Below are 23,260 nucleotides of genomic sequence, written 5' to 3' on the forward strand. Positions count from 1 at the left end.
GTGATGTGTTCACGGTGATGCACGCTTCCTGGAGTGTTCCACCAAAGTATAAGCCAGTGGGTTTTGAAGATAAGAAATTATGACTGAAACTGTGTTATTGTATAATATAACTGTATTGTTATTATTATTAATAATAATAATAATAATAATAATAATAATAATATAACAAATGACAATAATATTTAAACTGAGTAATGTAATGTCCTATCACAACAAAACTGAACACAAAAGAGATCCACTAAAGAATCCGTTGCACATTCCAGGTCCACATACAAAAGTGCCAATAGAACTGACTTCATGTTCACTTAAGATATTGCTTCTGCCTTATCCAGTAGAGTAGTTAATGTTAAAGGTTTTCTTTATAGTCTACATAATTTTTTATGTAATTCTTCTTCGTCTACTCTATTTTATACTGAAATGTGAAGTTAAAGAAAAAGTGGATTCGGTGCATCCCTAATAATAACATTTATATTTTGTTAAAATATTCAAAACAAAGTCTAATTGAAAATACTTATTATAAACTTCAGTTTTCAGCCCAGTGTTTCCAGAATTTTCGGCTTTGTTTCAGCCAAAAATGTTCATTTCTGTGCATCACTAGTTTTCACTGATAATGACACTGATTAAATCGCCTAACTCATGCAACACTCTAATATTCCACAGCATGGCATCTATTTCTAAAGTATCTTCTTTTTGGTGGCGGGTCCCTTCTCTTTTGTTTGTACTTAAAAATATTTGACTCATGTATTTCTGTTTTGCGCAACCTTCTCTCCTACTCTTGCTCTCTCCTCTGCCTCTCCCTCCCTTTCTCTCACCACAGGTATGTGTCCGCCCTGACGACACCGGCTCACCTGTCACCCGTGGACTTCCATTACTCACTGCCCCCACAGGTGCCTACCTTCCAGATCACGTCCCACAACACCAGCCACGCCATGTCCTTGCCCCCCGCTGCACATGCTCCATACCCCCCGGTGGAGGACCAGCCGCTGCTACGTCGCTACCAGGTGCCCCTACACGAGGCCCGGGGCCACGAGCCTTACCGGCAACAGCAGCGTGCCAGCTACCTGCAAGACAGCACAGGCAGTCTGCCCTCCAGCCCCTACCGGCTGGCTCAGGAGGAGGAGTACGAGAGCACCCAGGAGTACCTGTCCTCCCTAGAGCAACCAAAGAGAAGCAGTCGGCGATGGCGCAGGTCCAGACTCAATGGTCATGTGGCGCCACGTGGCTACCAGCCGTCCCGGGACTTGGGCTCACGCAGTTGCCTGTCAGACAGTGACTCGGAAGTGGAGGAAGGTGAGAGCACGCCCTTCCTAAGTATGCAGAATATGAATGCGGCCGAGCCCTCCACCCTCTACAGACCCATACCCGACACACGGACTTCTCACGCCCAGAGTGGGCGGCATGGGCCTCGTGCCAGCACACAGACCAGACTGACACACTCACGGCCCAAACTGGACAATGCACCCCACTAAAGAGACCACCACCTATACACAAAATCAATCTACTATAGACCTGCACCTATAAGAAATATTTTTATTTTATATAACTGACAGATATTCTAAACAAATGAAATATTTATTTTCATTTTAGCAAAAGTTGTCTACTAGTTAACAGCAAAGACTTTTTTTATAGTGAAAACTCTATTTATATGTACATTTTGATTTACAGCATAAAAAAGATGTGCCAATTTTTTCACAACTTAAGAAAAAAAAATAGAGTAATATTGTGGTGCCTTTTGCTGTATGCCGATGCCAGAGGGCCAGTGAAGTTTTTTGTAGCCTTTCTTATACAGCGCCTCATTTTTTATACTCGTTTACTCTTTTGTTATCTCTTTTTGGCCTTTTTCCTTACTTTTCTTTCCAGGATGTGTTCTATGGGGTGCAAACCCCCATTTGAACTGTGACATTGCTCTCCTTTATCCCTCCCCCCACACCATCATGCAATATAAACCACTCGAACATAAGGTGTATGTTTACATAAATTTTATTCAAAGAGATGTTTTACGATCATGTTGCTTTGCCAACAGGAAATCGATGACAAATGCAATTGGGGTTCTTTCTCTGTCTAAAGTGGGGGCGATAAAATATGTTTGTGTGCGTGTGTGAGTGCTATGTCGTAATGCTTCACCTGACCAAATGGGTAGCTCTATTACGTACCGTGGCAAGGTGCGTAGGCAGAGCGATCAAGAGGCCTGGGAATGACTGTGGCTCTGAGAAATATGCTGCTGTTGTCTAGAGTTACGCATAAACGTGTACACCTGATGTGTTCTTTCAGATGCCCTGCCTTGACTTGCATTGTATTCCTACAGGGTAAGGTTTGTCACATGGGAGCCTTCTCATTCCAAAGGGTAAATGTGAGGAGGCCGTGGGCTGGGATAACAGCTGGTGGAGTTGAACTTGGCTATCAGTGCTAATAGCTTTTGACAGATAACAAAGAAATAAAGAACATATAGTCTTTCCCACTCAAGCCACCTTCCAATCACTCTTTCAAGTCACCCTCATTATCAGCACATCCATCCGATTAGTGCGGCCATTGGAGAGTTAGATAGACAGGGAGGGAGAGAGAGAGTATGGACTGATGGAAGGTCTCACCGCGTCTCAGGACCTCACTCCACTACACATTTCCCTCATGCACAGGACTGAAGAGAGACTGACGGATGTGCCTGTTCTCCCTTTGGTCCCTGTACTCCAGGACAGAAAGCATGAAACTGAATTTCTGTGTAAAATACACAAACAAACTTAGACTCAAATGACAAGACGCATAGCTGTGAATTACTAGGGGTCATTAAAATGCCAAAATATGCAAACTTTATATTCTACTTGCATTCAACTGCATTTCATTTTTTAGCTAAGAATGGCATATAATGTATGTTTTGCTGTCATGTTTTTAATTTGAGGTCTATTTATTTCATTAAGTCCACATATTCAGTATTTCATATTGTTTTATTTTCACAACCAGTAAGACACCAAATAGAGCTTATTGTTGTTATTATTATCATTACTAAAGTACACTATGAAATCAGTATATCATTATTTCTCATAAGCGACTATATTACAAAGCCATGCCTTCATCTCCATTTTGAAGCAATCACTGGGCCCAGACCAAACCAATCGAAAAACAAATGCATCAAATGGCTCTCTTTAGAAGGAGACACCAGCCAGCAACACATTTAGAACCTAATCAGTGAGATGAAGTATATTATAATTGGCTGTTTTTAGCTATTCACCTACAACAAAGAGCATCCACAGTCAGCATCAGCTTAAAGAATATTCATGATAAAGAAGGTGAAGTCCACTCGATAAGGCACATAAAATCACCAAATATTGGAAGATTTGAACAAGGCAGATACGTGCTAGATATGTTTTCATGCACTTCTATTAAAATAGATACAATGTGTTGTGTTTATTTTGGTGAAAAAACAATAATGTTCAATTAGAACCTAAAAGGGGTTTAATGCTGTATTATGACAGCACTATGGATTATCATTTCTTTTTAAATGAAGTGATATTGTGTTTGAAGGTTAAAGAGCAGAATTTCTCTTGATGTTTCCCCCTCACATTTTAGATCTCTGTATGTTTGAGAAATGCCAAAAAAGACTAGTTAGTTTATAAATGGAATTTATAACCATCAACCAACCCCTGAAAACTCAACCTCTGGTGGTTAGTTTTGATTTCCCCTTGCTTGAAATGTCTAAACACCTCATCTCTGCATGTCCTTGTGGTCAAGGTTAGATGGGTGCATGGTACAAGCAGCATATGATTTTTTTTCTCAAGTCAGTGGAAGTGTATGTTTTTTATTCTTTTTTTACATTCAGCAATAAAAAGGAATCTTTTTCCCCACCATGTCCATTCTTGGAAAAATGCTAGAGGATTTAAAAAAAGAGAGACAAACACACGTGACTGTCATAGATTGTAAAAATAAAAATGAAAACACCTGTTCATATGAGAAAATAAATCTTTCTTGGTATCATTTTGACACATGTGCCCATATCTGACCTGTTGTCTGTCTCATCTGTGTGGTTATGATGTCAAATTATTTTGAATCCCTTTCCCTTGAAGGAGTGAGAGATAAAGCCACTTGGCAAACTATTCCATGGCACAGAACACAGAATGCTGGGAAGAGAGTCATTCTGTGTGAGCAGAAGACAAATGGACCAGTGGTTCTCAACTGGTTTTGTTTTAGGACCCAGATTTCACATTGGACAACAAGTGGCAACCCAGCACAGTTGTTTATCTTACAAAATGTTATTTGATTGTTTCATGCCCTCGTCACAGCACAAAACTCAGTGGTTGGCAGACTTGGTACAGGTTATTTGCAGTATAACCTGTTTACACAGCAAGTAAATCTGTTTATAATGTAGCCTGGGATGTATTTTGTTTTACCTTGTGTAGTTTTGTTCATGGTTTTCCAGGATGAGGGCATCCTATGCAACCTGTTCATGTTGCCATCTGCCTACTTCTGGCCAGCTTCTACCTTCTACTATATTTTTTATACCATCAAAATACATAACTATACATAATAATATAGTTAGTTGCATTTTATAACTTGCATTTGGCATTGTTTTTTGCCTGTTGTCCATGACACTGTCAGAACATATCTGCAACACATTTTTGGGTCACAACCCACCAGTTTATTTATTTTAAGAAATGAAAAGCCACAAAAGGAGAAATGTGAGGAATATTCATATTAGACTCATGATGGCGGGTGAGTGTGCTCTGACTTAGAAAAAAGAGAATTGACATAGACTCCAAATTTGAGAGTCTTTTATGTCTACAAGGATTTTTTTCAGAATATTGCAACACTGTTTAGATGCAAGGTAGCCTCTCATGCGCACTCTGCTGCTTCTTCCTGTGACAATGATTGGTAATGTGCTTACTTTTTCAAGGAAAACTCCCCAAAATAATATTTTTTAAATACCAGTAAATTATATTAATTGTCCTGCAACAGGGTTAATAAAACTAAACTGCATCATATAGAACAGAGTTTACAAAAATTATTTAAGACTTGGCATTATGGCAAAAAAGAACACTAATGAAAATGAAGACAAAAGACCTGAGACTTGATTTAGACTTGCACTGAAAGACTTGACGCGGACTCTGCATCAGAGACTTGCAAAATTTCTGGAAACAATGTGGGCTTTATGGATTATTATAACCTTGTGTGTGACATTATGGCACATACAGATGGAGGAGGCAGAAGAACAAGGTCAGATTCACTAGCTGTTTGTACCTCCAGCTGTTCTTTGTGTCTTGTGAGACATTTCCAAGACATTCATCTGGGGCCCATCATTGCCAACACTTTGCTTTCCCTTTCATGAATCTGATCAGCTCTCCATTTTTATGTGTTTCTCTGCTCTCTGGTCAAATCTGACATGCCTAAACATGAAACATATGCCTTAGGGTACTGTCGTTTAGCTGCCAAGTAAACTTGAACAAACCAGTCCATTGTTACTTAATTGTGGATGGACTGGAGCCTAGCTGTTTTAAGTTTCATGCTTACAACTTTAAGAGGTAATTATTTTGCCTGATTTTCCATAGCAAAGACCGTTAAACTGTCTAAGAGTATGTTATCTCCAACCATCACATATGTGTGGAAATCTGTGGGTAGAGATTCTGCTCCAGTTAGCTTGTTAGCTAACTAAAGAAAACAGAACAAAGACATTTTTAATTTCATCATTTATGCCTTTGACATAAAATGAAACATGACATCCAATTTAAAGGTTATTTTTTTATCATATTGACATGGTTTTGACAACATGAATCAAGAAGCGATTGCATTTAGGGCTGCAACTAAAGTTTTTTTTTTTATTAATATGCGATTATTTCTTTGATTAATCAAATAAAATAAAATTGCCTGTATTTGATTAAAATGTGATTTTTTTTAAAAAACAGAAATGATAAAGGTGGTAAGGATTTGGTCCGATTTACGGTGCTGAATTCAGAATTCTATACTTTAAAATATACTTCTTATAAACAAAGCCTGAATCATTAAAAGTTAGGTTAATTTTACTATTATTATTACTTTCAGTACATATGCAGTTCCATTACTTTACATGTAAAACTTAACTAAAAGTACTGTTCATTAAAATGTCAAATTATCCTTCGGAAATGGAGTGGGAACAAAGGGCAGAGGGCAATGGTGACATGAGAATAGAAATAGAAATAATTCTGCCTATGTGAAAAATACTTCATTATGTTAGAAACATATGCTTGTACACTGTCACTGATTATTTACATTTTAAGGACATTAAAGTAATATTGTTAGTATTAAAATACTATTGTCACTGATTACATGTTTCAAAACTATTATTTTCTTTACAAAATATTTATATTTTGCATTAATAACCATTAATTCATGCTTAACTAATGCACAGATAATATTGAGTTAATGTATGACTCATGATTAGCTATGCCATTCATTAATGATTGCCACATCAGCAACTAATAAAGAGTCTGTCTGATTAATATATTAAGTCATATATGAATTGCTATTAATTAAATGTGTCATCATGGATTAATTCCCTAACAACTCATTATATGAACAAATAGTAATAATTAATGTGTTTATTACCACAATGAGTCAAAGCCATGTATTTGAACTTCCACCCAATACGGGTACACTAATATGCATTAATAAATGCTTAATTGCTGCATTATTAAAGCAAATTTAGGTGTTAATTACAACAATTACTTAATGATGAGTTAATAGTCATGTGCCTCAACAAGTAAAGTCATAACATAATGATATCTTTGCAAACCATTAGTTAATAATTCATTAAAACAAATGCTGATACAGCCAAAGTACTGCCTAAAAAGTCATAACTTGAGAACTCATTTATCATTAATGGCCATCATTGTACTTTATAAAAGCTGTATATTTAAAATCAGTTTCCAAAAACATTGCCTCGCTAAAGAAAAAACAGTGGGTCACAGTGATAAAAAAATATATATAAATATGCATATGTGTCACATATAAATGTGATATATGTGATATTTTGTATTTTGTATCTATTTTAAATTTTTTAAATTTTCACATGAATTTGCAGTAATAATGCAGTAATTAAGCATGTATTAATGCATATTAGTGCACCCGTATTGGGTGGAAGTTCAAATACATGGCTTAAGCTCACTGTGGTAATTAACACATTAATTAACACTATTTGTTCATATAATACGTTATTTGGGAATTAATCCATGATTACACATTTAATTAATAGAAATTCATATATTACTTAATATTTTAATCAGACAGACTCTGTATTAGTTGCTGATGTGGCAATCATTAATGAATGGCTTAAATAATCATGAGTCACACATTAACTCAATATTATCTGTGCATTCGTTAAGCATGAATTAATGCATGTTAATGCACCAGTATTGTAAAGCGTATGCTTATCCAGTAAAATAATTTTTGCCATAGTATAAATTTACTGGTGAAAACAGTGTTAAATTTTGCTATCAGGACTATCAAACTATGAGGACCCTTAACATTATTATACATTATATTCAGCATCTTATACAGTTTACAATCATCTGTGCTGAAAAGTCGCTTTATTGCTCATTATATTCCATGCACTCGCATGATGAGAAATCAACACAAAAAAACTTCAAACATCAGAGTGACATCCATGAAAGCTACACAATTAATTACAATGAATCTAAAATCAAGATGTTCCATGATGTTGCAAGATTACTAAACAGCAAAGTACAATTTAATTAAAATAATTGCGCTCCCTTCTCCATTCTGATCGGTTTGACTGACGTCAATGTGTGCACTCGTTCAAGACTCTTGTGATAAAGACAAATAGTTTTGTGAGATTGTATACAATATAAAACATAAAAAAATAGCAAATGTAGCAGTAAAATGTAAATCTGTCAATGCACCTGATGCAGAAACTGGTCCACATTAAACTGTATACTTATTATGATCTTCTATTAAGTATTTATAAAGTGCTCTTCTGCGCTGAACAACTTGGGTAACATGTTTTCTGCTTCACTTTGTCTCTGTCCTTTTTCAAAGAGTATCATCATGCAACTGTTAACATTTGTACTGTGGCCCCATACTGCTCACCTCATGTGTAAGTGACCTGTCTTCCATAAATGAAAATATAAATAAAAAGGTTACGGTTCAACAGAATACCAAGTAGTAAGCATGCCTTTGTATGAGTCAATAAAATTTACCGGTTGTCATATTCGGAAATGGTTGCGCCAACAGGTTATGGGCCCAGGAGAGAAGCAGATAACCGATAGAACAGATTGTGTTTCGAACTACGAACTTTGGGAGACAAAGTTTTTAGGCCACCAGCATTTGCTAGGGCTGAAGGATGGTCACTGAGCGCAGCTCCTGCATCAATCCCGGGTCAGAACTATCTTCGTGCAGCTCTTTAAGTGCCTTGGCCTGGTGCACCTGCAGGAGTGCCATGGCATGCAGGGTGGAGGCGGCACATCCAGCAGAACCGTAAGCCTTAGCCGCCAGAGACGACGTAAGCCTACAGGCCCTGGACGGGGGTCTCGGATGGTTCCGCCAGATGGCAACACTCTGCGGGCACAAGTGCACCACGACCATCTGATCCATCTGAGGTATCTGCGCATACCCGCTTGACGCCCCACCGTCGAGGGTAGTGAGAGCGGAGGAGTTCGCAAATCAGGTCCGGGCAGTAAAAGGTCCCTGCCACGACCACATAAGCTCCTCACGCATCTCTGGGAAGAAAGGAATGGGGGCAGAGGGCGTTCTGGCCCCAGAAACCAAGCGTCGAGCCACGAGGGTTTGGGTTCCACTCCAGTCCAACACTCGCGGTTTCCCGGGCAAGCATGGCCACAAGCTTCGCGTCAGCCTGCGATTGGGTTACCGCACGCGAAGGTGGGAGTCCACCGAGTCCTCTGCGTCAGACATGACGAGCCTGCTCTCCGATGCAGCAATCGATAGCTCATCCTCTTCACAAGCTCTGAATGGAGCCGCAAACCTGCCTTGAGATGAGCCAGCAGATTCATCTCACAACTCGTACGGGCACACTGGGGAATGGAAGGTCAGTGGGGGGTTTCCCGACGGAGAAGCTCCCATTGAAGTTCCCAGATTGGCCCCAGAGCTAACAGTTTCCACCTCATACATGGGCCTTTTCTCAAAAGATCAGAGATGAATGGCGCTCCCAAGAGCGACCCCTAGTGTCACTTCATCGACACAACGTTAAGTGAGTGACAGAAGGGGAACCACAAATAATTAGCCTGTACAGAGTTAACGTCGCTGCAGAAAATGGCAAATGAGAGCGTCGCAGATTATATTATTTAAGCAGAAATCGCAATCACAGCACTGAGAAATGTCAAAGAGAGTCTCAATGATGAACTGTTATTTGCGATGATTTTGAAACGTTTGCCAGACTCATTTAAACTGTTCGCCATCCATATCACACAAAGTGATGTAATCATTACGTTTGCAGAGTTCAAAACTAAAAGTTGAGGAGTTTTGAAAGTACGGAAAAGTTTCACACCAATGCAAGTGATGATAACCTGATGAGAGAGAGTGCCTCAGCCATGGATTGGAGGGTAAGAGAACGACTCGCAGACTCGGACATTAAGTGCTATAATTGCGGTCCGAACCAAAATTGCAAAAGACTGTGGTGTAGTTACTGCAAAATCTCAACGCCCAAATATGAAAATTGTAGATGCAAAAAGAGAGACAATGTTAAACATTTAAACAGACGTTTGTCTTTAGACCGAGTGACCGCCAGTTCTACAGAGTACAACGAAAGGGACTGATGGTTGACACAGATGCGACATCGCATATTATTAAGAACATTGGAAAATTCTAAAAGACTGACAACAAATTACAGCAGGAGAAACACTACATTGAGACCAGAGCGAGCGGAGTGGTGCTGAGAGGTGATGCGGAGTTGTGCCAGATTAACAGCAAGGGACATCAGGTGAAAACGACACTGAGGAGTACGTTATACATCCCGTCGTATCCACAGAACATCTTCTCTGTTAAAGCAGCAATGACAAAAGGAGCATCGCTCAACTTTCAACAAGGACACGACATACTCATTCACAAGAACGGTACTAAGTTTAACATACAAGAGTACAATAGACTGTACTAATATGAACACTGTCAACAAAGAAAATGATAGTGTTAACGGATGTTATGATATTCAAACCTGGCACGAAATCCTCTGTCACTGTAATTATGATGATGTTTCCAAATTGCAGGATGTAGTTGTGTGAATGAAAATCAAGGTTAAGATTGATAAATGTAACCTAAACTGTGAAATTTGCACACAAGGTAAATTTGTTCAGAGTAGAAACATAGAACCTGATACATGAGCTAAGGCTGCACTTAAACTAGTGCACACAGATCTAGCTGGTCCTATTGACCCAGAGGCTAAAGATGGTTTCACATATGCTTTGGCATTTACAGATGACTACTCAAGTGCAGTGTTTGTGTACTTTCTAAAAGCTAAGAGTGACACTGTAAAAGCTACTGTAAAGTTAATTGCTGATACAGCCCCTTATAGGTCTTATGGGACCATAAAGTGTGTTAGATCAGATAACAGCACAGAATTTATGGACTAAAAGTGTTTTAGTCACTACTAAGCAAGAACTGTATTAGAAATGAGACCTCAGCACCATATTCACCCCATCAAAATGGGACTGCTGAGAGAAATTGGATAACCCTGTTTGAAATGGCAAGATGTATGCTCCCCATACTATGCAGTGGTTCAGTATGTTATGCATACAAACACAACAAAAATAAATTGGATGCACGATGTGAAAAAGGAATCTTTGTAGGGTATGACCAAAACAACCCTGCATGCCTGGTCTATTATCCAGAATCAGGGAAAGTTCTCAAGACAGGCTTGTGAGATTTGTCACAAGGTGTGTTACCAAACATCAGACACAAACTGACATTTCAATGCCACATGATTATTTTTATGGGGAAAGTTATGTATCCTCCCGGTCAAAAGAGAATGTGACTGATCGGACCCTAGAAAAGACTCATAAACCTCAAACTGAGACTAGGAATCAGGATAGTGCCCAGACAGAGGGAGGTGATCACAGTTCAAGTTACCCTAAGAGAAATAGGAGAGATCCCAAATATTTGACTTATTATGTTTCTGATGTTGAATGTGATGACCAGATCCTAACCAATATTGACTACTGTTACAGATTGTGTGACATACCACAAACATTCAAGGAAGCTATGAGTTCAAGTGAGTCACAGATGTGGGCTAAGTCCACGAAAGAGGAAATGGACTCCCTTAAGGAAAATTACACAATTACCCTAACTATTTTACCAGAGGGTAAACTTTCAGTAGGGGGTAGATGGGTCTGTGATGTCAAAAATAATGCAGATGAGACTGAGACATACAAGGCCAGATATGTATCAAAAGGTTGTAGATTAGAAAGAGTTAGAAAGGCACAATATGATCTTGAGCTCCAACAGATGGATGTAAAAACTACCTATTTACATGCTCCAATTGACTGTGAGATTTACATGGAACAGCCAGAAGGATTTGAAGTGAAATCAAACATAGGTGAAAAACTAGTCTGTTAACTGAACAAGTCACTGTATGGTTTAAAACAGACAGGTAGAAACTGGAACAAAATGTTACATGACAAATGTTACAGTGGTAATTTTGTTCAGAATTAAGCTGATCACTGTGTGAACAGTAAACAAACTGAAAAAGAGAGAGTGATTGTAATAATCTGGGTTGATGATCTAATTATTGCTGCCAATAATCAGAATTAATCAGAAAAGATATACGTCAAAGGTATAAGAGAGATTCAATATGTCAGACAGTAAACCTTGTTCGACACCACGTGTGTATAAGATAGATTACAACAGTGATGGTGATCCTGTTGATCCTAAAAGTTACCTTGAGGCTGTAGGAAGTTTGATCTATCTGATGGCATGTCCTAGACCTGATCTAAGTTGGGTTGTCAGCAAACTATCTCAATACTTGTCTGAACCAAATGAACAACACTGATCTACAGTTAAACATGTGATGAGGTACTTAAAAGTTACAATTGGTCAAGAACTATGTTGCAGGAAATGTGATGGAAATATTTGGAGCATATAGGGATGCTGATTGGGCGTAAGATCTAAATGACTGGTGGAGTATGACAGGATACTCTTTTAGTCTTACTCAAAATGGTCCTCTGATTTCCTGGAAATCAAAGAAACAGTCCACAGTTGCATTTCCTACATGTGAATCAGAGTATATGGCACTGGCTACAACCACACAGGAAAGCATGTATCTTGTACAGTTGTTGAACAACATGGAAAATGACTGTCTATTTGTGCCAGTACAAATCTTTGAGGATAACCAATGTGCCATTGCTCTATCAAAGAACCCAGCGTGTCGTCAAAGATGTAAACATGTCAATATAAGATATAATTTCATTCAATCAGCACTCAATGATGGCAAAGTGACAATTGAGTATTGTCCCACTGAATAAATGGTGGCTGATGTCATGACAAAACCAGTGACAAAGTTTAAATTAGAAAAATTCCAGAGTTTCATGTTTGGCATGTAAATCCAACACAAGAGAAATGCAAAACTGCATTCATGTGTTATATTGTTATAATGGTATACAGTATTGTACAGTATGAGAGCAAGTGGGTGTGTTAACATTTGTAATAGGTGTGCCCTCATAATGCTCACGTCATGTGTATGTGATCTGTCTTCCATAAATGGAAATATAAATAAAAAGTTCCAGTTCCAGTTCAACAGAATATCGAGTAGTAATACCGAGTTTTTGCCTCCATATGAGTTAATAAAATTTACCGGTTGTTATATTCGAAAATGGCTGCACCAACAGCAACAAATTTTTCACTGGGCTGTAAAGTTGCGTCAATGACAATTATCTCAACGCAATGGCAAAAAGATGTCAATTGAGCTCTTGTTTGTTTGTATATTATAATTTTTTTTTAAAGCGCAAACAGAAACAAAACATCCGTACCTTATTTTTACATGTTCAGACAATGGAATTCTCAGCCATCTTTATTCACCAGTCAAAAAGCTTATAAGAAGTATGCCTACTTGGCATATAGGGTGAACTCTACTACTTTTGCAATTGCACAATTTTTATGTTTGACTGTAATGTACCATAATCTGAATGTAATCATTTTGCCTGACTTTCAGATAAATCTAGCATTTCTTATGTGACTATAACCAAATTAAAAGCTCTTATCTCAATGGACACTATTTGGCAGGTATCAACAAAGTGTTAAGTGATAGATATCTTGCAAGGGAGTTTAGTTTAAAAAAAATTTCCTGATGTCCCTAGTTCCTGAGCATCCTTAACTACAAGAGATAGTTTTGTGAGATTCATTACATTTTTAATCATTCAGAGGAGCGAAGGAACAGCCTGTGCATGTTTGAAACAGTAAATGACAGTGTTTCTCCACTCTAGTGAGCTCTCGTTGTGTGGATTACTGAATTTTATTCTGCAGATGATAACCTGATACGAGAGGCATTTGTATTATAATCTCTCAGAATGTTGCTTCACGTTGACAATGTTCTGATGTTTTTCCAAATGATTTGGCTACATTGTTTGTTCTCTTAATTTATTTAAGGGGAAAAAATAACCCCCCATGCATGTTTTTCCACAGTTACCATGAAGGTGTGTAAATATTCTCATGAGTTGAACAAGGCTATGAATTTAAATCTTTCCAAACTTGACAATGTGATGCTATTGATCTGAAAATGGAAATATGTAGTTAGCATGACTTGACTTGATGTAGGTCCAATGAAATGAGGAAATACCCTACTCTAAAAAAAAATTCTGCCACCTGACAAGGTAGCTAAAAAATCTTTTAAAAAAGGCTTTCGATGTTGCAACAGGCAGAGACTTGATACTTCCCAATCAGCCTCAGGTCATCAAAATCTGTGAACCGGACCTGCCAACTTCTTTCTACAACAAGCACACAATAATTCCAAAAAGTCACACCTCAATGCACATGAACAGCCAGGCATCTCTCGCAATGTTTAACACAAAGACCACACACATCTCCAATATGTCTCAGCTCATCAGCTCAACTAAGACAATTCCTCTTTTTTGGATGCTCTCATGGGCTGACATGAAATCTGTAGGTTCTCTCAGGGATTTTCCTGTGATGAAACGTTCAACACAGATCAAGAGTCAAGGACCGGCTAAAACCATCAGATTCTAAGAACCAGGTGTGGCCATGAGCTCAAGTCACAGCTCTGACAGCTGGAAATGTCTAGCATTTTGAAAAATGCTGTGCTCCCACCCAAGTTCATGCGGTGCATGCTAATTACACACCATATATTCTCTCCCTCACTCACAAACTGTCATATTCACACTCTCTGATTGAAAGGCAAGAAAAACATGACAGGATAATGTATGTTTCCAAGGAAAATACCCAGGTTTTTATAGTCATTAGTGTATGCCAAAACAAGGGTGAACAATTATTATCTCTCAATGTTTATTTGCCTGTGCTGCTTTTCATCAGGACAGAAAGGCTGTCTGGAGACTACACTCCATAAAGAACACAGAAACACGACAAGTTTGGCCGTGTAGTCATTTCTGCTGCGTGGATCTAAATCTCAGACACCCAGATTTCATTCACTGAGAGTCTCATATTCCATACTGTAACATGGTAAGGTGGACAAGAAGGAGGCAGGAACTGGCTGAACAGTCAACATAAAGTTTTAATGTCAAACTTAACTTAACTTAAAACAACATAAAACATAAAGACACACAGACACACACAACGTGGCCGTGTGCGTCTCTCTCTCCCTCTAACTGGCGTCTCCGGCTCCCTTTATTCTCTCTCTCCTGCTGATCAGTTGATTCAGCACCGGCCCGGTCACGCCCTCCTCCTTGTCACACTTCTCCCCTGCCTGATTCAGGCCAGGGCACTACTGCTTTGAGATGGTATCAGAAGATCGTGTGAAAGATCCAAGCTCATTCAATACACAGAGGGACCGAGAGAGTGAATGATCATGAAATAGACTTTGTGCCTCTTTGCGACAGGACGACCAGGCACTGCTCATTCATTGACTGCAGAGATGGGACATAGACTTGGAAGACTGAATTGAAGTAAGAGGGTGCTGTTCCATTGGCCATAGTCAAAGTTTTGAATTTGATGCATACAGCTACAGGTAGCCAGTGGAGTGAATTTAAGAGTGGGGTGACTAGAACCCTCTTTGGCTGATTGAAGATCAAAAGATCATGCTAGCTTGTATGCCGCCCAACAGGGCATTGCAATAGTGAAGTCTTGAAATTACCAGAGCTTGGACCAGGAACTGTGTAGCATATTCAGACAGGAAAGATCTGATTTTCTTGTTTTCTTATGGGGAATGAAGATTCTCAGTAATTGCTACACCATTATTTGAACACAAATTATCAACACTGGTTTATTATTGTGGTAAAAATGTGTTTCAGATAACCCTCAACTAAGTAAACCGCACAGTGGTTGTCGCCTTACTTCTCTGTTGTGTGCAATCCTTGGACCAGACCTAATGCTCTTTAGCCAAAGATTTCTGGTACTGATCCTATGGTTCTTCAGCCTCATGCAGCTCTATAGGATCTGCTACAACATGTCAACATTTCTTTATCATTTAACATTTAGGATTCATGGCAGCTTATGATGAATGTTCTGCAGTCTCTGATGGAGTGTAGCAAAGAGTGCATTTGAAAAAGTGATGTGCAAAATCTGATGGTTCACATGTGTCTGGTGATGAAGCAATGCACACATCAGTCATTTGATACACAGGCCTTTTCAACACTTCTGCAAAATCCTGGCGGACAAGCCATATACAATACAACTGTCGTCAGCCTCATCATAAAGAATAAATATCCCTGAAAGAATATTCTGGGTTATTTACAATTCAAGCTCTGTTCCAAAAACTAGTTACTGCATAGGTAGTTGTCTACTTAGGCAGCATTTTGGCCATCATGAAACCTAAGTGAACAGATTGTAATGCTCTACAATGGCATCAACTCTGTGCATCTTACAAATACCATTAGTGCTCTGGAAGGCAGACACTTAGAACTGATTTCAGTACATTTTGACATTAGATTGTTGCTAAGCTAACACGGTGATTCTCCAATTAGCATTAATATACAATTGAAGTATTGCAGGCAAGTTGCCAGTGCAGTGAAAAAATTTAAATATGCAAAATCACACTGTTTCAAAATTAAAACCATAGCCCTTAAACATAACACATATTAGCTTGTGTATATTATATTAGCATATCAGCATAACCAATCTTTCAATGTATGTTAAGATCAGCTAACATAAACGCAGTCATTGGCTATGTTTTCGTCCAAGTTTCAAATGTAATTTATGTAAAATCTCAGAGTGTGTTTTAAATTAAATGAATTATTTGGTGTTTAGAGTGTGCAGACAAATTTTCTGATGGACTTCATGTTTGCTAGCTTTCAGCAGCAGGTGTCTAAATGGTGAAGATTAATTATTTCACCACTGTCTCTCATCTTCCTCTCTACTTGTGCTTCTCTGAGCAGTTTTGTATTATAGCAATTCTCTTATTACTGCCTCCTTTGGATGAATCGCTTCTGTTGTAATCGTCATTTATTAGTGGCATTGGATAAAAGCATCAGCTAAATGAAGAAATGTAAGATACAATGTAATAAAATGGTAAAACAGAGTGTGAAATAAAATGGGTGGGATGTTGAATCAGTTTAAAGTTTCTTGACTCTTGCATGAAAACCCAGAATATAAAAATAAACAATTATTTGATCCTGCCAAGAATTCAGATCAACGATAATTACAGGTTATACCAGCTTTTTAAAGTGAATGTTTGAATAAAAGGAGAAATATTACATAATCTCAAACTTTGATCATATGTGAAATTATGCTTATTCTTCAACCCCATGAGTAAACATCTGTGGCTTCAAGTATCAAAGAAGCCATAAATAGGTCACTGATGGATGGATGGCGTGACAGGTGAGCTGATTTGTAGTTAGACTGCAGTAAAGAAGTAATCAAAATGGCAATCCAAACCTTATTAACCTATAGATGTGTGGCAAGAGAACACAAGAACTTTCAAAATGAAACACTTAACCCATAAATGTTTCCTTTGATGTGCCTTTGTGATAATAGTGCAAGCACTAAAAATGTGTAGTACATGCTGTGGCTTGATTCTTTCCAACACACTTTCTCACCCCAACACTTGGACAGCAGTCACAGTCAAGTGATAAAACAGTCGTGATAATGATGGCCGTAAACACCAGCTGTGACCCAGGAAATGAGGATGAATGTGTTGGATAGCCCGCCGAGAACTGCTGGGAAAAGTCCTCAACGGTGTCGCCGAACAGCCCAGCCTGGGAGATGGATGGCGTCAAGGAAGTGTACCTTGTCGGCATCCTTCATCTCGACCAGGCTAAGCCACAGGTGGCGCTCCTGGAACACCAAGATTGAAATCGCCTGCCCGAGAGTCCGTGCCGTGACCTTCGTTGCCCGGTGGGTGAGATCGGTCGCCAAGTGCAGCTCCTGCATCACTCCCTGGTCAGGACTACCCTCGTGCAGCTCTTTCAACACCTTGGCCTGGTGCACTTGTAGGAGGGCCATGGCGTGCAGGGCGGAGGCGGCCTGTCAAACAGCAGTGTAAGCTTTGGTCACCAGTGACGATGTGGACTTACAGGCCTTGGACGGGAGTCTTGGGCAATTCCGCCAGGTGGCATCGTTTTGCGGGCACAGGTGGAATCGCTGTCTACCCCCTGGCCACCACACCATCGAGGGTAGTGAGAGTGAAGAAGCTCAGAGACCGGGTCCGGGCAGCAAAAGGTGCCTGCTACAACTTTGTGAGCTCCTCATGCACCTCTGGGAAGAATGGAACCGGGGCTCAGCCATGAGCAGTGCTCTGAGCCCAGAGACCAATCCTCAAGCCACGAGGGCTCAGGGCAGGATGGAGGGTTCCACTCAAGTCCGATGCCCACGGCAGCCTGGGCAACCATCAAAAAAACCTCAGACAAAAATAATGAAAACATTTTGCTCTCACTTGATTAACAGAATCTCCACCATTGCTTGAGGGGGAAATGAATGTGGTAAGTGGACTGACATGAAGAGAACATCAGAACTGAAGTTTGATTTTCAGCTGTTCAAGACACTGCAAATACTTTCTTAGAAATATTTTAATAGTGCTAATACCATCTCGCTCTCACACTCTTCCCAGGGCAGAAGTTAAGTGTATATGAGAAATTCTACTATGATGCAACTGGACAGAATATTTGCAGACAGTCTTTTACTCTTTAAAGAATTATGGTACTAAAGGGTTTGAGATAAATAGCTAAACATAAATAAACAATGAAAAATACCATGTTGAGAAATAAATCATTAACTTGTGCTGCTGAGTCTTACTTCTCAACAGAGCTAATATGACTCTGAGTTTGCTATCCGCTCCATAGGGGATCAACTATGAGATCTACTACCGCAACCGCACCTGTATTAAGAAACCTCTGAATGTTTATTTTATGCCTCTTGAGATTTTTGACTCTTGATGCCAAATTCTTGAGACAGATTGTCTGGGGTAGCAGTTCTAAACCAGAAGAGGGACTGCTTGTCAATATCTGGGAAGGAACAATACCTCAATCGAAAGGTAATGTGCACAATTATGATGATTTTGTTTGCTGATTCTCAATCAGCAAAGGATTCAGCACTGTTTGTAACATGAATGCATATTGTGTTTAAAATGATAAACATATACACAAACATGTATATTTTTGATCATAAATACATTTTGACAAAATATTCACATTCATACCCATTCTGAAACAGTATGCCTTTATGCTGTCTATTATCATATTGTTTTTTGTTAGTTTTTTTATTCCTATTTGTCATGTACTTCACATGTATGCAGTGGTGTAGTAGTGCCTGAAGAGGTGGGTATACTGCAAATTTATGAAAAACCCCCACATAAAAATAAAAAAACACATGCACTCATTCTCTAAAATGAATTTACATTTATATACAGTACATACAGGGTTGGGGAGTAACGGAATACATGTAACGGGATTACGTATTTAAAATACAAAATATAAGTAACTGTATTCCACTACAGTTACAATTGAAATCATTGGTAATTAGAATACAGTTACATTCAAAAAGTATTTTGATTACTGAAGGGATTACTTTGCATTTTTTTGTCATTTGTTTCATTTAATATTTAGTCCGTGATATGGAAAACATTTATACATATAAATGATGCGATCCAAAGTACATTAGAACAGCGGTGAAACACTTTCTTATGATGTGTCGCATTCATATGAGCACACAGAGAAGGACGTTTAAAGTCTGGATCAGAACAAATAGAAATAAACCTTGTGTAAATTGTTAGCTTTACGCTAAGCTAAAATGCTATTTCTAGCCATTTTACATGCACATGTTACCAGGCACGATCATATATTTTTTTATCAAGAAAATTCACGTTGGATCATAATTTCTATTTTTCTAGTAAGACCTTTAATATTAGGGCAAACATTTTATTCTTGATTATAATTTTTATATTGTTATCAGGTAAAAATATCTAAAAATCCTTAAAACAATATCAATTTGATTGATCTTGTTTTAGAAACAATACTGCATAAGATTATTTAGGTTTTTCAGAGAATGTATTTTTAACATGTGTATTTTGTCTTACTGTACTGGCAGAGTTTTTATAGTCAAAACAAGTGAAATAAATCTACCAGTGTTGTAGAAGTAATCCAAAGTATTTAGAATACGTTACCTTGAGTAATCTAACAGAATACAGATTACATTTTACAGCATGCATTCTGTAATCTGTAGTGGAATACATTTCAAAAGTTACCTTCCAAACCCTAAGTATGTAAAATATTCCATAAAAAAAAAGACTGCTACAGCTAATGCACAGGTAGCTGTAATAACCTGCAAGGCATTCCTGCTGCACCTCCACCAGTGCCTTCAGCCCAGCTGCGGGGTCATCAGCCAGGAGCCACCTATCTTCAATGTTTCACCCCATTAATCCCGGAACATCTCCTGGTGGTAAGGCAGCGGTCAGGGATGTCTCAACCAACCTCCTGCAGCTGGACTCTGGATCTCCTCCAACGCCTCTCATCCTTGTCTTCCCATCCAGACATCCTTCCTTCACAAATTACTTGCAACCAAAGTTCTTTATGTCATGATACTTCGACACGACATTAAGCACCAGCCTGTTGGCCAACTGGTATTGAGATGCATACTCAGATGTCCTACTGGCACCATATCTCACGGTAACCCAGTGCCACCAGTTCAGTATGGCATACTACCTCAGCACAAGCTACACATATCACCCAGGTTTCCTATTCCTCAGCTTCCTATTTCTGAACCCCCCAATTTTTGTATTTATAGTCCCACATAAACTTACAAAATGTATATCAGGGTTTTTTGTTGGCATGGTGTACTGTACACTGCTAAGAACACTGGTGTGGTAACTTGATGTTAAATATGTATGGAAATGAATAGCTGTCAATAGGGCTGGGCGATAAAACGATATCGATATATATCACGATAAAGAAAATTCAAAATAATCTTTTGAGGAATATTCGATATTTACTGCGTGTTAATAAAACACAAGCAGTTCGGCTTTCTTGCTCTGCACCGCTGCCAATCCTACGATCCACCTTGCGAGCATGACGCTCGGCTTTCATAGGAATGAATTGAAAACGCTCTCAGCTTCGCTCACAACGCGCCAGTGGTAACGTAGGGTCAGACTGGATGAACTTGCTAATGCTAGCTGCCTTGCTAACAATTAGGTTATGTCGGACACCGGATTGATTCCATCCGCACCGCAAGACTTCATGACAACGGTTGCGCCTGCTCATCGTCTCTAGTGAAGAGTGCGACAGAACAACAGTGATGTGGACAACAGCTCTGATCTTTCTGCGCTGTAATCTTGAATGTTGTTCTCTAACAACAAACATGCATAATTTCTGCCCTGTCCCGCTCCGCACGCATTGCCTCTTTTCCCTGCATGTGTGTAGACATGAAGCACCGCATGAGTTAACGTGGTTTCAAAGCACCTTTTAGACCATACAATTTTTCCCTTCTAAATGTATCTTTATTAATCAGCATTTACGAGCCTTTAATAATAAACAAATCAATTTCTGTTCTAATTTTGTGAAAATGAATATATATATATATATATATATTTATATAGGCCTATATATATAATATAATGTACAGTATCCAAAATTATTGGTTATTTGTTTTATTTGTGTACTATAATGAGCTTTTCTGTGTATAGTGAAATTGTTTTCCTACTTAGAAATATAAATTTAAATGATTTGATATCACGAGAAAAAGCAAAATAGAAAAAGGAGAGTATCAAAAACTAGCATAGGTGCAATAACATGCAGTATTTTCAAAGTCAAAAGTCAAATTGAAATGTATATATTTACGTTTAAGAAGGAAATAAATGTACAGTGTAAATTACGGTTACTCCAGAGATGATTGTGTATCAGACGCTGGAAATGTTCCGCCCCTTACCGAAACGGAACATATTATTGGTTAGCAAATATCCAATTGCGTCTGAAATGAACGTTCTGATTGGTGGATCCCGTGACGTCAGTTGCTCTCCCACAACTCCGTGCGCGTTAAGAGAGAATCTCTTTACACTTTGCGTATGCTTTAGACTACACTATTGCATGTAAATATCCTTTACAATTATTGTTTAATTTGTTACATAATTAAAGATTAATAAGTGTAAAATTAAATGAAGTGAAATGTAAAGATCCACTACAATGATTGCAAAATTCTGTTCAATTGTATTTGTATAGCAAACCAAATTTTCAATCTTTCACTGTTTAGCTAATGTGAGCAACAATAGCAAAAATTTAAAATTTGATATAAATAGTTTGATCTAATTACTGTTAGTACCAAATACGATTAATTTCTGCTTTTTGCTTTTAAAGTTCATTCCATTAGTCTATAATTTATTAATTCTTACAATAAATGAGCATTACAACAATTAAGCTGGGTAAACTGTTGTATTGGCTTGGGTGAATTAATATAATTTTTTAATAATTAATAGTTTTTTTTCTCTGTGCCTTTCTCTTCAAAAAAATATTTCTTGATCTTCACTGAATTTGGCTGCATGCCTCTCTATGTCTTCTATTACACAGAGAAAATGGACCTAAACATCATGGCAAGGTTAGTGTTCAAGGTTATGGGCCTTTCCCCTCATAGAATCCATAACCACATCCAACTCTGTTTTCCATTAAAAACCAAGACACATGGATAATAATTGTATTATCAAGTCTGCAATCTTGTCCTTTTCCTAACCACATTTGTAGTATGCTGATGAATAACAACGATTATCCAAGTTTGGTCCTAACTAATTACATGTGTTTACAATGCCTTTCCTCTTCCTCTGATCAGAGCCACCTTACGAATTGCACGCACACAAATAAAACTACATGTCGCACGTATGAATGCCATTAAAGCACTATTTCTCAATCCTGTTTTCAACAAAGACCTACTATCCATCAAGTTAGCAGAAACAGCGGACTCTGTTAACCCTTTAATGCATACCTCAGGTCTTTAGTGACCAGGGACCTCGTTAAATTTTTTGGAGTTATGCCCACACCTCTTTATTAAATAACAAATTTTTAAAATTGCTAACTATATATAACTGCTTAATTACCAAAAGTGACCCAAGATGTAATAGTGTCGCTTATTTTTTGCACTTCTATTAATCATATTTTTCATGATTATTTCATATCCATATACATTTACTATCACATGATATGTTTCTTTATTACAAGAAAATGAGAACTAGATTCATTCGTTTGGCATCAATATCACATTGACATAATCAAAAGACCCAAGTATGTAATAATGTCTGCCGAAACACCCATGCATTCCAGAGTTAATAAGATGACAAGCCCTAACCTTATACCCATAAAAAAAGAGGGAATTGGTTGCTTGATAAGGATATTGTTCCAGGACAAAACATAAGATAACATGTCATATTTTGTATGTTTAATCCATTTCTAAATAAAGCAACTAATAATTTCTGCATCACAGCCTTGTCTAGAGGGAAATGCCCCACTAAAAATGAGAGTACCAATATAAGCTTTAGAGTGAATCCACTGCAGTCACAAATATATAACTGCCATACTAATGAATGCTTTACTCTAGATTTTGTACAACTAATTCATCTCCTTAGTTATTATGTTAGCTGAAGAAAAACAGGCGATTCTGTTATGAATGACTTTGATGAATTCTTTTAGATTTGTTTCCTCAACTGGTTCTCTCTCCCTGCAATGTTTGGTCATTATTGTAA

General features: G+C 38.2%; 1 protein-coding gene across 7 annotated transcripts in view; it reads left to right on the forward strand.

Annotated features, from left to right (window-relative positions):
* The window catches only part of LOC127624712 (pro-neuregulin-2, membrane-bound isoform-like), a 93,078-nt gene extending 89,102 nt beyond the window's left edge, over positions 1–3,976 (forward strand). For all 7 annotated transcript variants that reach the window (XM_052099561.1, XM_052099565.1, XM_052099563.1 and 4 more), the window contains one exon: positions 818–3,976. In XM_052099561.1, the coding sequence (XP_051955521.1) occupies positions 818–1,469 (652 nt within the window). In that variant the 3' untranslated portion in view covers positions 1,470–3,976. The remainder of the gene's footprint in view (positions 1–817) is intronic.
* Positions 3,977–23,260: the final 19,284 nt, after the last annotated feature.

This window comes from Xyrauchen texanus, chromosome 31, assembly GCF_025860055.1.
Source record: "Xyrauchen texanus isolate HMW12.3.18 chromosome 31, RBS_HiC_50CHRs, whole genome shotgun sequence".
Lineage (NCBI taxonomy): Eukaryota > Metazoa > Chordata > Actinopteri > Cypriniformes > Catostomidae > Xyrauchen > Xyrauchen texanus.